The sequence below is a fragment of the Galleria mellonella genome, unplaced genomic scaffold (genome assembly GCF_026898425.1).
Source record: "Galleria mellonella isolate WM207_F2 unplaced genomic scaffold, CSIRO_AGI_GalMel_v1 utg117, whole genome shotgun sequence".
In the NCBI taxonomy this organism is placed as follows: domain Eukaryota; kingdom Metazoa; phylum Arthropoda; class Insecta; order Lepidoptera; family Pyralidae; genus Galleria; species Galleria mellonella.
This window is the reverse complement of record NW_026441980.1, coordinates 9,180,286-9,193,108: the sequence shown is the minus strand read 5'-3', so window position 1 is coordinate 9,193,108 and position 12,823 is coordinate 9,180,286. Positions and strand designations below refer to the sequence as shown.

At 32.2% G+C, this 12,823-nt stretch overlaps 1 protein-coding gene across 1 annotated transcript; it reads left to right on the top strand.

Annotated features, from left to right (window-relative positions):
- Window positions 1-8,256: 8,256 nt before the first annotated feature.
- On the top strand, window positions 8,257-9,546 carry LOC113511696 (larval cuticle protein 1-like). The gene is made up of 3 exons (XM_026895392.3): window positions 8,257-8,407; window positions 8,597-8,706; window positions 9,071-9,546. The coding sequence occupies exons 1-3, from the start codon at window positions 8,399-8,401 to the stop codon at window positions 9,279-9,281; spliced, it is 330 nt and encodes a 109-aa protein (XP_026751193.1). The 5' UTR covers window positions 8,257-8,398; the 3' UTR covers window positions 9,282-9,546.
- Window positions 9,547-12,823: the final 3,277 nt, after the last annotated feature.

Sequence of the window (12,823 nt, the reverse complement as noted above, 5' to 3'; positions counted from 1 at the left end):
GCTGGTGGGCCACCATTGAGGTATGATAGGCGAGGATGAGTGCAGGTCAATTGGCCCATCGTGTTAAATTCAACATTAACCACGACAGTTTCTAGGGAGAACCGCGTGAAAGTTGGCCTGATAGAGTAACAAGGGGGTGTTGGGGGGAAAGGGATTGTTAGTAATGCTAGCAATACACCCTATCAGGTCGACCTCTACGCGGTCGGGGGGAAAGGGATTGTTAGTAATGGGGACTAAAAATTTCATTGCTAGCAATATACCCAACCAGGTCGACCTCCTCGTGGTTTCCTCTGGAAACTATCATGGTTAATTCCTGTTGAATTCATCATGATGGGCTAACTGGCCTGTTTTCATTCTCATCGATCACCCTTCACTGGTGCCCCGCCAGCGTATACCGTTAGCACAGGCGGGGTTACCATTCCATTTTCACCCATCAAAAAACCTTCACGCGGTGGAGGGGGAAGGGATTGTTAGTAACGCAAACTACTTGTTGCATTGCTAGCAATGTACTCAGGTCGGCCTTCACGTGGTCCCCCCCTGGAAACCATCGTGCTGAATTCCAGGTTTATTCATCACGATGGACTAACTGACCTGCATTTTCATCCTCATCTATCATCCTTCACTGGTACCTCGCCAGTATATACCGTTAGCGCAGGCAGGGTTAACATTCCATTACCAACCATAAAACTGAAACCTTCACGCGGTTCCCCCTGAAAACCATCGTGGTTAATTCTAGTGGAATTCGTCACGATGGGCTAACTGACTTGTTTCATCCTCACCTATCATCCTTTACTGGTACCTCGCCAGTGTAGGTACCGATAGGCGGGTGGTGACCATTCCATTAGGTATAACCCTAAAAAAAAGGGGTTATTTAGACCCCATTACCACCAATCCTTTCCCCCTATATAAAGGCAAGTAGGGTTATTTGTAATAAGAAAAAAAAGTAGTCCTGAACTTTACAAATTGAAACTCTTAATACCTATTAAGGTAAAAGGTATAGGTAAATTGAAATAATATTATTAGGTCCTTTCATATGAAATTGGCGTTTTCTATGGGAGGAATATAAAGTCATTTATTTTTGTAAAATATATTTAATTAATCAAAGTATGCACCGTTATTATCTATGCACTTTTCTCATCTCATAGGTAGTTCATTGAGCCCTTTACTAAAAAACCATGGGGGCGAGAATTAATAAACTCTTTGAAGGCAGTTTGGACTACTGCATTGGAGTTGAATTTTTTCTTTGTTAGAAGTTGTCCAAATTTTGGAAAAAATGGTAATCTGTTGGAGTAAGGTTCGGGGAGTATGGTGGATGTTGCAGACATTCCCATTGTAGCTCATCTAACTTAGTGGTTGTTTGTTGTGCAGCGTGTGGTCTTGCGATGTCGTGAAGCAGCAGTGGCCTAGAGTAATTGACCAATCTCGGTTGTTTAGCAGTTTTTAGTTCTTCCTTCATGGTTTGCAGTTGCTGACAATAGATATCTGCCGTAATCGTTTGGCCAGATTTTAGAAAGCTGTAGTAAACGACACCGGCGCTAATCCACCAAACACAAATAACCTTTTCTGAGTCAATTTTCGTTTAGGGTAAAATTTGTTTGGGACTCCAGAGTTCAGCCATTGGGACGAGCGTTTCCGATTATCGTACAGTATCAACTTTTCATCACAAGTAATGATTCGATCCGATAAATTCATTATTGTGTCGGTTGAGCAAAGTAACACAGCAGTCGACGCGTGTTTGTAAGTTCGATTCACTCAATTCATGAGGTACCCATCGTTCAAGTTTTTTTACTTTCTCGATTTGCTTCAAGTGAATTAATACAGTTTTATGACTTACCCTGAAGCTTGCAGCTATCTCTGAAGTGCTTTGTGATGGATCCGCTTCCACAATAGCCTTTAATTCTTCATATTTCACTTTGAACAAACAAGAATTCCACACGAAATTTACAGAACGAAAACGTTGAAACCAAAAACGTACCGTGCTTTCTTTTATGACACCAGCGCCGTACACATCATTGATTGATTGATTGATCCTTCGAGCTGTTTCTGCAGCACTGGTGCTACCGTAGAACTCGTTCTCGTAAATATACCGATATTTCATGTTTTCCATTGTGCGGTAATAAGCGACGCCAAGGAAAAAAATAAAGAATGAGTACAAGATAAATTAATTTATAAATTTGAATTTTGAATTCTTAATGAAAGAACAGAAGAGATATTTTAGATCAAAGTGGTCAGTACGACAAAACGCTAATTTCATATATAAGAACCTATTATTAGTCTAATTAAGCTTGAGTAAACATCAATTTAATTATCAAATCAGGTAGTCTGAAGGCGTCAATTCCATATAATAGAACGGTGAACCGCACGTAGTAAGGTGCGATACCTACCTTTTCGTTTTAGAAACCTATCGTTCGGTTCAGGTGAAATGGGCGCGTATTAAAGATCTGTGTCAGGAATATTACATATATATACTATATTTTTATTGTTTGTGTTTACATTACTTTCCATATATTTATTTTTCTTTTAAGAACGTTATGATATAATTTTATTTTAAATTACATTATGAACATATTTCAACCTATTTAAAAAGTCCATTGCAACAAAATACGGTTCCGGCTGTACTACATACGTCCATTAACCAACTGCAGTTTGTTTGAGATTGTTAAAAATATTTTTTTCTGATTTTATTTATAATAAGGTATAATTTAGTTTACATCTTAATTTTATAAAATCGTGTTTTTGTACATGAGAATTTGTATTTTGTTTGTCAGCTTTTCGCGACTCAACTATTCTATTGATCGTAACGAAATTGACACAAATGTAATATTTGGAACAAAGAATGACGTGGGCTTTTTTATCCCAGTAAATCAATATGTACGTAATATTTTGATTATGTCAATTACGTCGCGGGTCAGAAATTAAAATGTACATTAAAACGGGACTACCAAAAAAGAAATCATTTTTACGTATAATTTTTTTTTTTAATTAAAACATCGTCATGGTAACGTGAAACGTTATCTAATGTAATCTTACCTATACTTACATACTTTTCTAAAAGACTACAAACATAATAAAATTTACACCTTATATAAGAGGCAAAAAGCACCTAGGTAAGTGTAAGTAAATATATGCGTTCATAATTTATTAGAATAACTAACTTTTCAAGTTCTGTGAATTATGACAAATATAAGTTATATGATAAATATATTTAAGAAAGTGAACATAGTTATGGACATTATTAATATCAATTATATTAATTGTCGCTTATATTACATATGTACCTACTTGTATTTATTATAAAAAAAGTAACCTTGAATTCTATATTTTCACTATGGACCGGACCTGAAAGGTCATCGAAAAGGCACATCACTTTTATTGCGATACGGCGGCATAGAAACGTAAGACGCTTCTAGACATAGGTAGTTTATTTTTTCTTATTTGAAACAATTTCCAGAGTTTAAGAGGCGATATTTTAATGTCGTTTGAATTTCTACATTATTTTTATATTTTAACTATGTATATGGATTAATACGCAATCGGCGTATTAGGCACACGAATGCCTATATTATGTATAATATTGATTTTATTTGTACTTGCTGACCTTTTCGTGTTTTTGAATTAACTAGTCTTGTTTTGTATTTAAGAGATGTAAATTGCATTAATTAATTACCTACCTATACGGTGATACGAGTATATGTGCGCATTTTCGTGCTTAATCTGACTCTGGCAGCTTTATGTCAAGTTTCTTTTATATAAGTGATAGGTATTCAAATTTGCTAGGTGATTTTTCAATGCAATCATAAATCAGAATATACGTTAGTCTATCATTATGTGTTGAGCTTCTTTGGATAACAGGTCTGGTTTTAGTGTTTTGAGACACGGAATGCGGTAATCACGCAACCGCGCCCACGACTGAGGACACATGTTTGATTCACAATTGATGAAGATGTCATGTAATATAAAAAAAAAAACTAACATCGATAGAAACAAGAAAGAATATTTTCCTTTCTAAATTTATTAAAAATATTTTTTGGGTCACGTTTTTGATTCAGTATTATCAAAAACTATTTTCGTATCTAGGCTTATAAAGTATCTGTAGGTTAAGATGTTTTATAAAAAAATAACCTTTCTAAAAATCACATTTAGAAGCGCCAATAAAGATCTTATATATAATAGTATTATTTGAAAGAGTACTCTTTTGTTCATTAAAAATATTTTTATTTTTTGCGAGGGATAGACTACTAGCAAGACAATAATAATATTTTTTCAATTATTTCTTTTGAAATAAGGTTAAGAATATTCCAAATTTTAAATCGATAGCGTTAATCATTTCTAAGTTACAGCGTTGTGACGGAGAAACAAAGTCACACAGATTAGGTACGACACTCTTAAAATAATATTTGGATTCTATGTCTATGTATAGATTAGGAAAAAATATTTATTGCATAAATAGTTCAGTCTTTGTAGCTTTGATTTTATTATATACGTGGGTGTTTATATTAAATATATATAAATATAAACAATAATTTGTAAAAGAAATAATAAAACAGTTCTATATAGTCAACGTTGTCTGTTCATTTGGATGTACACAAACAAGGTCGTCAAAGCTATAAAATTATTGTAATTTATTTAGAATAGACTATTAGGCACTTGGATAAGTACTATGTATTCAAGTGCAGATTAGGCAATCGATCAGGATAAATACGGTACGCAGGTACGTAAAGTTTTATTCCATGTATTTCCATGACCTACTTTTGTACAGATTAGGGACGTTTACCGTTGTTCACAGTAATAAAAATAATTATATCTTATATCAAATTTATTTAACTGTAGGTACTAACAGTTTACTATATCCACTATCTATATAGCATCTACTGAGGTGGGGGGAAGAAGGAGATTGTTAGTAATAGGATTAAACTATCCCATTGCTAGCAATATACCCTATCAGGTCGACCTCCACACGATTCCCCATTGAGACCATTGTTACTAATTGTTAAATTCGTCATGATAGACTAACTGACTTGCTTTATCTTCACCTGTCATTCCTCACTAGTGCCCGTTAGTATAAACCGATAGCGCAAGCGGGGTTACTTTTTAATTTTTACCAATTAACAAAAAAATAGATAAAATGCACCTGGGTGGCTTGTTCTCAATTAGCCGCAACCTAGGGTTGCCTAAACAGAGTAAATTCAAGTAAATAAAATAATTTAGTCATGGACTATTCGTTGATTTAAGTAATTAAAAATATTAATATTATTAGACACAATAGAATACACATGTGCAGAAGGTTTATCTATAGGTAAAGATAGGTACTTAATGACGATACAAATTATTTTTTAAATCTTAGTAATCATTAAAATTATGTTTTGCTAATGTTTCATGATACTTCATTTGTTTGTGTAAAGTTGGTAACAGTAAGTGTCTAAGTAGGTATGTATGCTGTGTATTAATCGTTATTAAATTTAATACATTTTGATTAATTATTTAATATGTATTTAATCGAGTTATATGGAAGATTACCAACCAATAGGGTATTGACAAATTTGTGTGCGTATGTGTGCGTATTTGATGAATATGTTGAGTGTGTAAAAATGTGAAGGTAATTGAATGTGGGTCTCAATAAATATCAGAGGTCAGTTAGCTTTGGATTACTTAATTTCAGTATAATATAAGGATAGGTGGTGCTTTATTGAATAATAAAAAATCTATATCTGTGTACTAGTACTTTGTTTCGTAAAACCAATATTTCTATGTACCTACTCTCTGATGAAGTGAGGAATGATTTATGAAGAAGTCCTGGCATTTTGCAGTATTAATGACAAATTTAACAAAAAAATGACCTTTTATAACTTGTAGATGGTATATAGTGCCAGGTAAATATTGAAAGTTCAAAGTTTATCGTATGCATTACATGAATAAAAAAATGAGAATAGCAAACGTTTCACGAAATATTTTAAAAGACTTATAAAAAAATTAACTGCAAAATAATAAGTAGGGGAATTCCTAAATACGTGCTTCAAATCTAAATTTTTATAATTAGGTACAATACGTATATATTTTAGATACATAATGGCGTATAGCTGCGGTTATGAAGATTTTTATTTCAAACTTATATTATTCGGGTAGATAGGAAAAATATTTTCAGATTGTTTACTAAAATTGTAGTAAGTTAAAACTACCAAACGCATAAATAATAATAGGTAAGTATAAAATGTCATAAAATGGTCAAAATATTGACCAGATCGCTGAAGCTGTTTATGTCGATGATATAGAATGTTTAGCAAATAAAACAGATGAGTTAAAGCATCAGATGAACTACAACAACATAAAAATAGAATTAGTGTAAGATTAAAACGTAAAGGAGAAAGATAATTCTTTTTAGTGACAAAATCAAACTAGATAACCTTCACACTGAAAATGAACCAGATAACCTTCACACGTAAACAAGTAACTTCACAGTGGACGGTGGAATGAAATTATGTTCTAAAGGTGTTAAATATGAAAGTGGATGGACGTAAAGGCTCTCCTTCCATACAGTTCATCTCCCTTTTCTTTGATCATACCCCTGGAAGATCGAAGAAAAGGTGGATGAACTGTGTGAAAGATGATATGCAAGAAAGAGGAGTCAGATATGCCGGTTATTTGAGATCTGTGTAAGAAGAAGTTATTTTATTATTTTTATATTAATTAATGACTGCATAAGCGACAATATATTTGACTACTGGTGACTCGAGATCGATTCGAGGAAAAAAGAAGAGAAATTTAAAATTATAATTTAATATTCTTTATAAAAATATGGATATAAGTAAAAAACCTTTAAATATTTATCGATGAAGATAGGTTAAATCTTTGGGCATTAATACCTTATAAAGATAACATGTTGGAGGGCAGCCAGAGCTGTTAACCAATTAATGCATCCATGCTATATCTTGTCTGTCTTTATGCCCTTCCGTGTCTGTTAAAGTAGGTAAGTAAGCTACTAGGTATTGCCTGTGGCTTCACACGATCCCAACGTTTTAGTTCAGTTTAAGGTAATTTATATAAAATAATATAGTTTTTAATTTGGACAATAAGACTAAATAAAACATTAACGTATGTTCTTTAATTTGTTATCTAAGTAAATAAAGCCGTACCGAAGTTTGATGACAAACAAACAGACAATAATTAAAATCAATTGGATTAGAATTTCCCATATATCTAAGGTATTTTATAATAATAATTATTATATTTCAAATAAATTAAATATTTTAAATATTTTATAATAATAATTTATTAATTAAGGAATTATATGTCCATAGTAACGATATTTTAGCATATTAAGTTTGTCTTAACGAATGTGCAAATTATAAACAGGCCAAGCAAGTCTGTTAAATAAATACTTGCACAATATTAGACATCACTGATAGCCCTTTATGATGAGGATGGTGTGGTTTTTTATAAGATGGAAATAAAAAAGTAACTCTACCTGAGCTATCGGTATACGCTGGCGAAGTACCAGCGACGAATCATGTGCACGAAGTCAGTTCAGTAGGTACATAGTAACGAATTCATCAAGAATAAATCACATTGATTTTCAGGGGGGATGGCGTGGAGGTAGACTTGATAAGGTATATTTTTAGCAACGGTAAATAGGTATCATATCATATATTGCTAGTGGTGATGCCAAAGAATTCTGACGGAGAAAACTACGTAATGCTAAAATGCGTTGCCGTTGCCTACCAATGCGCACAAATCCATGGAAATGTCAGGATCATTCCGTAAAACCTGTGAATTTACCAGAAATCTTGAGAGCTTTTGGGTACTATTTGATAATATTAGCCATGATTTTATATACACAACTATAGGATTGCGGAATATTGAGTCCGTTTTACTGTATGTATTTTTCCATTAAAAGTTTAAAGAAATAGACTTACTGTATTTATTATGTACTTATCACATTATGCCAATAGTCCCTATTAAAATTTTATACATGTTTTTAAATTAAATTTGTTAAAAATAAATAAATATACATACATACACGCACTTTTATATTTGTATGTATATGTATATAATTACTTATGTAAGATGGGCCTTTACCCTTGACCTAATACCTACCGTATTATAATTTTGTGACAAATTATTAAGTAAATTATTGTGAGTAGAACCTTCAGAACGGTTGCGTATACGCACACATGTAACCATACGACTAGGAATATCCGTAATATACGTGTAGGCACATAACGCACAAGCATACGCTTGTGATCATCGATGACCGAATCCGACGAGCCGGTATATCGACATCGTATGTTTGTTCTCGCTTGACATTACGTTAGATGCCGGAGAAATGTATAAAAGATTTTGACTTGAGCGAGTAACCATCAGTTGCTCATCAGGTAGCCAAGAAACCAAACCAAAAAATAAAATGAAACTCGTACGTCTCTGTTTTTAATATAGATATTTGCAAATATTTATTGTAGATCCTTTTATTCCATATTTAGATTTAATAAGTGAAAATGTGTTTGTAATTAAGGCTAAATTAAACAAGTGTTTACATATCAAAGTGCTAACATTCAAAAGTTTATATGTTTACTGTCATTAAATAATTGTGAAATAATTGCAGATCGTAGTTGTGTTCGCCCTGGTGGCAGTAGCTGTCGCAGCCCCCCCAGAGCCACCAAAGATCCTACGCAGCGACTTCAACCAGGAGCCTCAAGGAGGATATGTATTCAGGTATGTATTAATGTAGTATGTCGAATTAATTTACTAGAGATGTGGTTCCATTCTATTACATTCTATTCTATTCTTAGTGGACAGTTTTTTTTATATAATACATACTAGACTTGTCAGTGACTTCTTAGAAAATATGGAATGAAATTAATATTTCATTTCTAGATATTTTTAATTTTTCTATGCCAGCTTACTAAAATTTGGAGTAAAAACTAGGAATCAAAATTAATTTATTCTAATGTTTTTTCAATATATCTGTGTTCGAGAAATTGTAGGCACGTCAAGTGTGATTCACTATGATAATGTTAATATACCTACTGCCCCATCTAAGTTTGATAAATTAATAAAATTCTCCAATTGTTTTCAGTTTTGAAACCGAAGATGGCATTACTCGTAACGAGAACGGCGAGGTGAAACAAGTTCTTGATGAGGAGAATAAGCCGCGTGATGTTGTCATAGTGCGTGGATCCTACACCTACACGGACCCTGAAGGAAAACCCGAGACTGTGAACTACTACGCTGATGAAACCGGCTTCCACGCCGAAGGGGCCTCCATCCCGAAACCTGCAAGAAAGTAAAAAGCGACATCTATTGTTTATGACATAATCGATTATTCGAAATTACAGTCTTGAATAATGGATTATGCCAAATAGTCTATTGGCTAAGGCTGATAGATATAAGTACTAATGCCAAGTATGTGCGTCGATGCATCCGCCGCATATTGTTGCTTGTTATTATTATAACAGATGCACACTGCCATATTTTTTACGTTTATGTATGTCAATATTTTGTTAAGTTTTTTTTTACGAAATCGGAATGTAAATAAATTTTGATATAAATTAACTGGTTTTTCTATTAAAAGGAGGAGAATTTAATCCTAATACAATAATATATTTTTGTATGTTGGTATGTTATGCAATATTCATGCCAATTATAACCTAAGGGATTGATTTAGGTGATTTTTTTTTTAAATCAGTAGGGTTTCTCCCTTATTAGTCCAATATTATATTTGTTGTCATTGAAGTAATGTTTTGTAAAACAAAACCTTTAATTTTGTCTAATAATAATTGTCAGATTATTGGAGGAATATAAATAACATAAATTTTGTTTAGATGCTCTTAGATTTCATACTGTTATCTTTAAAAAAGACAATTAGAATTTGGGTTAGAATTGGTATCGCAGTATCATGTCTAATTAGTGTAACGGGTACCGAATAAATTAATTACAAATTCCTTTCCTTCCTTTCCTTTTTGTTCCTTTAAAGAAAATGCAAAAGAAACCAATATGTTACTAGTATTGCAATTCAATAAAATTACTAGCGGATTTGATTTCAAAAGTAGGTATCTTACATTTGCATATGGGATATTTTTAATGGATGATAATGGAAAGATAACCCTGCCTGTGCTAACAGTATACGCTGGCGGGGCATCAGTGAGGAATGATAGGTGAGAATGAAAGGACAGATCAGTTAGTTCATCGTGATGAATAAACCGAGAATTCAGCACGATGGTACCCAGGGGGACTACGGGGAAGTCGACCTGATAGGAAGCATTTGGAGTCAGGTCACAATATGTCATACTTATTATTACATATACTTTTGTGTTTCCCCGGTCTTGCTTTAGAACTTTGTAGTTTAGTCTTAGGACCTTCACGGTTTGAGATACTTGTAGGTACTACTCATATCTATAGGCGACGGTTACCACTTTCCATCAGGTGGGCCGTCAGCTTGTTTGACATTCTAAGTTATATAAAAAAAGGTAAACTGGCATCGGATAGTCTATTTTCAAGTGTAACCCATGTTTATATAAAAATACTAGTATATAATTTTAGCATTTTGGAACACGAAGTTTAAAGTCTAAAGTTTATTATTGTAACAAAAATTCGTCATCACTAACTTAACTCTTAGAAATGTTATGTAAACATTTAAAACAATAGGTACTATTATGTTTAGTATAGTTTACATATAACATATATTTATATTCGACATATGAATATGTTGATGTCCACTGATATTTAAAATATTCAATATATTATGTGAAATACGACTATTTTTTAACCATAGATGCGTCGGGGAATTTCAATGTCAATGTTATGTAGCCATTATGCATAATTATTTCACAATTACATATATATTTATAGTATTAGTTCAGTGTGAAGGTTTAGTAGATATGACATCTAAAATAGACATGTTATGTAAACTAAATCCAGATTTTATAAACTTTCAAATGTTTAATATTTTGTCATTTTAACAGATTGTGATGATTTTTAAAATTAGTGACTTATAAATTGTAGAACTGTGTTGTGATGATTATTTTTGAAATCATTAAAATTGATTTAGAATTGAATAAAAATTTAATTTTTTGTATTTGGCAATTAAAATACAAGTAAATTATAAATAACTTGTTTACTACTAAGATTAGGTATCCCAGTATTTCCTGAAAATGTAAAATGCACTTAGATTTAAGAATGATTTTCCAGACCAGTAAATAAGTAGCTAATCTCTTTGGCGCGGAAGGGAAAGGAATTGTTGTTATGGGGTTAAACAGACACACTGCTAGCAATATACTTTATAATGTCGACCTCCATGCGGTTTCCCCAGGAAACCATTGTGGTTAAATCTTGTAGAATTCGTCACGATGGGCTAACTGACCAGCTTTCATCTTCACCCATCATCCCTCTCTCACTAATGTTACGTCAGCGTTACCGATAGCGTAGGCGAGGTTACCATTACATTATTAACCATTTAATAAAATTTTGGCACAGTTAAGTATTGTGTTGAAAGAATAATTCTTAGAGCTAAGGACTTTATACAGAACCTATAATTCAAATGTTCGAGAATTGTTCAGTTTACTATAAAGTTTTCCTGCTTTATGTATCTAGATAGAACAGGAAAAGATCAGTAGGTAACATAGATATCTTCCTTATTAATAAAGAACAAAAAATTAAACAACACTGTCATTATAAATCGGACTATTTTTTAGGTATAGGTAGATATATGTATATAATTAAGTGAATACCTATCAATTAAGGACAGATCTTTAAGCTTTTTATTATTATCGTTAGTTACATATGGGTGCTTGCTGGAATCATTTGCGTAATCGCGTTAATCATTGAGAATCTATTTTGATACCTCTTTATAGCAATAATAATAAAAAAAAAGATAACTTTAGCACTTAGGTTTTAAGGTAGTATACCTGGTGTTATGAGAGAAGTATGTTCTTTAATTTAATCTAAACGAGATTCGATAATGAAATAATAGAACGTACTTATAAAATATTTAGCAAGCTGCTTTAATTATGGATGGCTATGACGGTTATGTGCGGGCGGTACTCTGTAAATATATATATATAAATATATATTTAAATGTCAGTGAAGTACTTATTAAAAACTGTTATATACTTTAGAAGTAAGTGGAGAAAGAGACGGATAATACAAGAAACTTATTTTATAATAATAATTAGACATATGTTTAAAGGCGTGACGTGGAAAAGTAACGGGAATTTTAAGAACTTGCTATGACTGTTGTTTGTTTAAAATAATTGTCAGAAACGACAAACGTAGTACATACATAAAATTTCCGTTACACGTATAGAAAGAAAACTTACTATTCGTTTTCTAAACAATGCAAATATGATTGTTAAAGATTTTTGTTCAAAAATTTAATGATTAAATGATTGGAGCCAATCGGACCTTTTAAACGCTTCTTTTATTCGACTGATTTAGAGCATTATCATGTTTTCAGATAACCCATTCTTATATATATTTTTAACTAGTGTACGTATATGTATTTTTTATTTATAGACGCAGAATATTTAGTTACAGTTTTGCAATTTAGTTTTAGTTTAATTGAGTTTACGTTTATCTGTGCTTTCTTTAAGCAATAATTGTGCTCATAAAACATTCTATATTATGTTCTTTTCTATGGACAATTTACAAGGTCGATGGTCTGTTGCCTCATGTCTATGTATATTTAGAGGTTAACGTTACAATTTAGAGCTTGTAATAAAGCGATACTTAGCGACAGGCGTATTTATATACATTTTAAATAATACGATGTGTCTGGATAATCGTGCTTGATTTATGTAATTAGTTAATGAGTTTGTATATGATTGTGATAAAT

Coding starts and splice junctions, on each gene's coding strand:
- LOC113511696 (XM_026895392.3), top strand. Junction 8,707..9,070: donor CAAGGAGGATATGTATTCAG/GTATGTATTAAT, acceptor AATTGTTTTCAG/TTTTGAAACCGAAGATGGCA.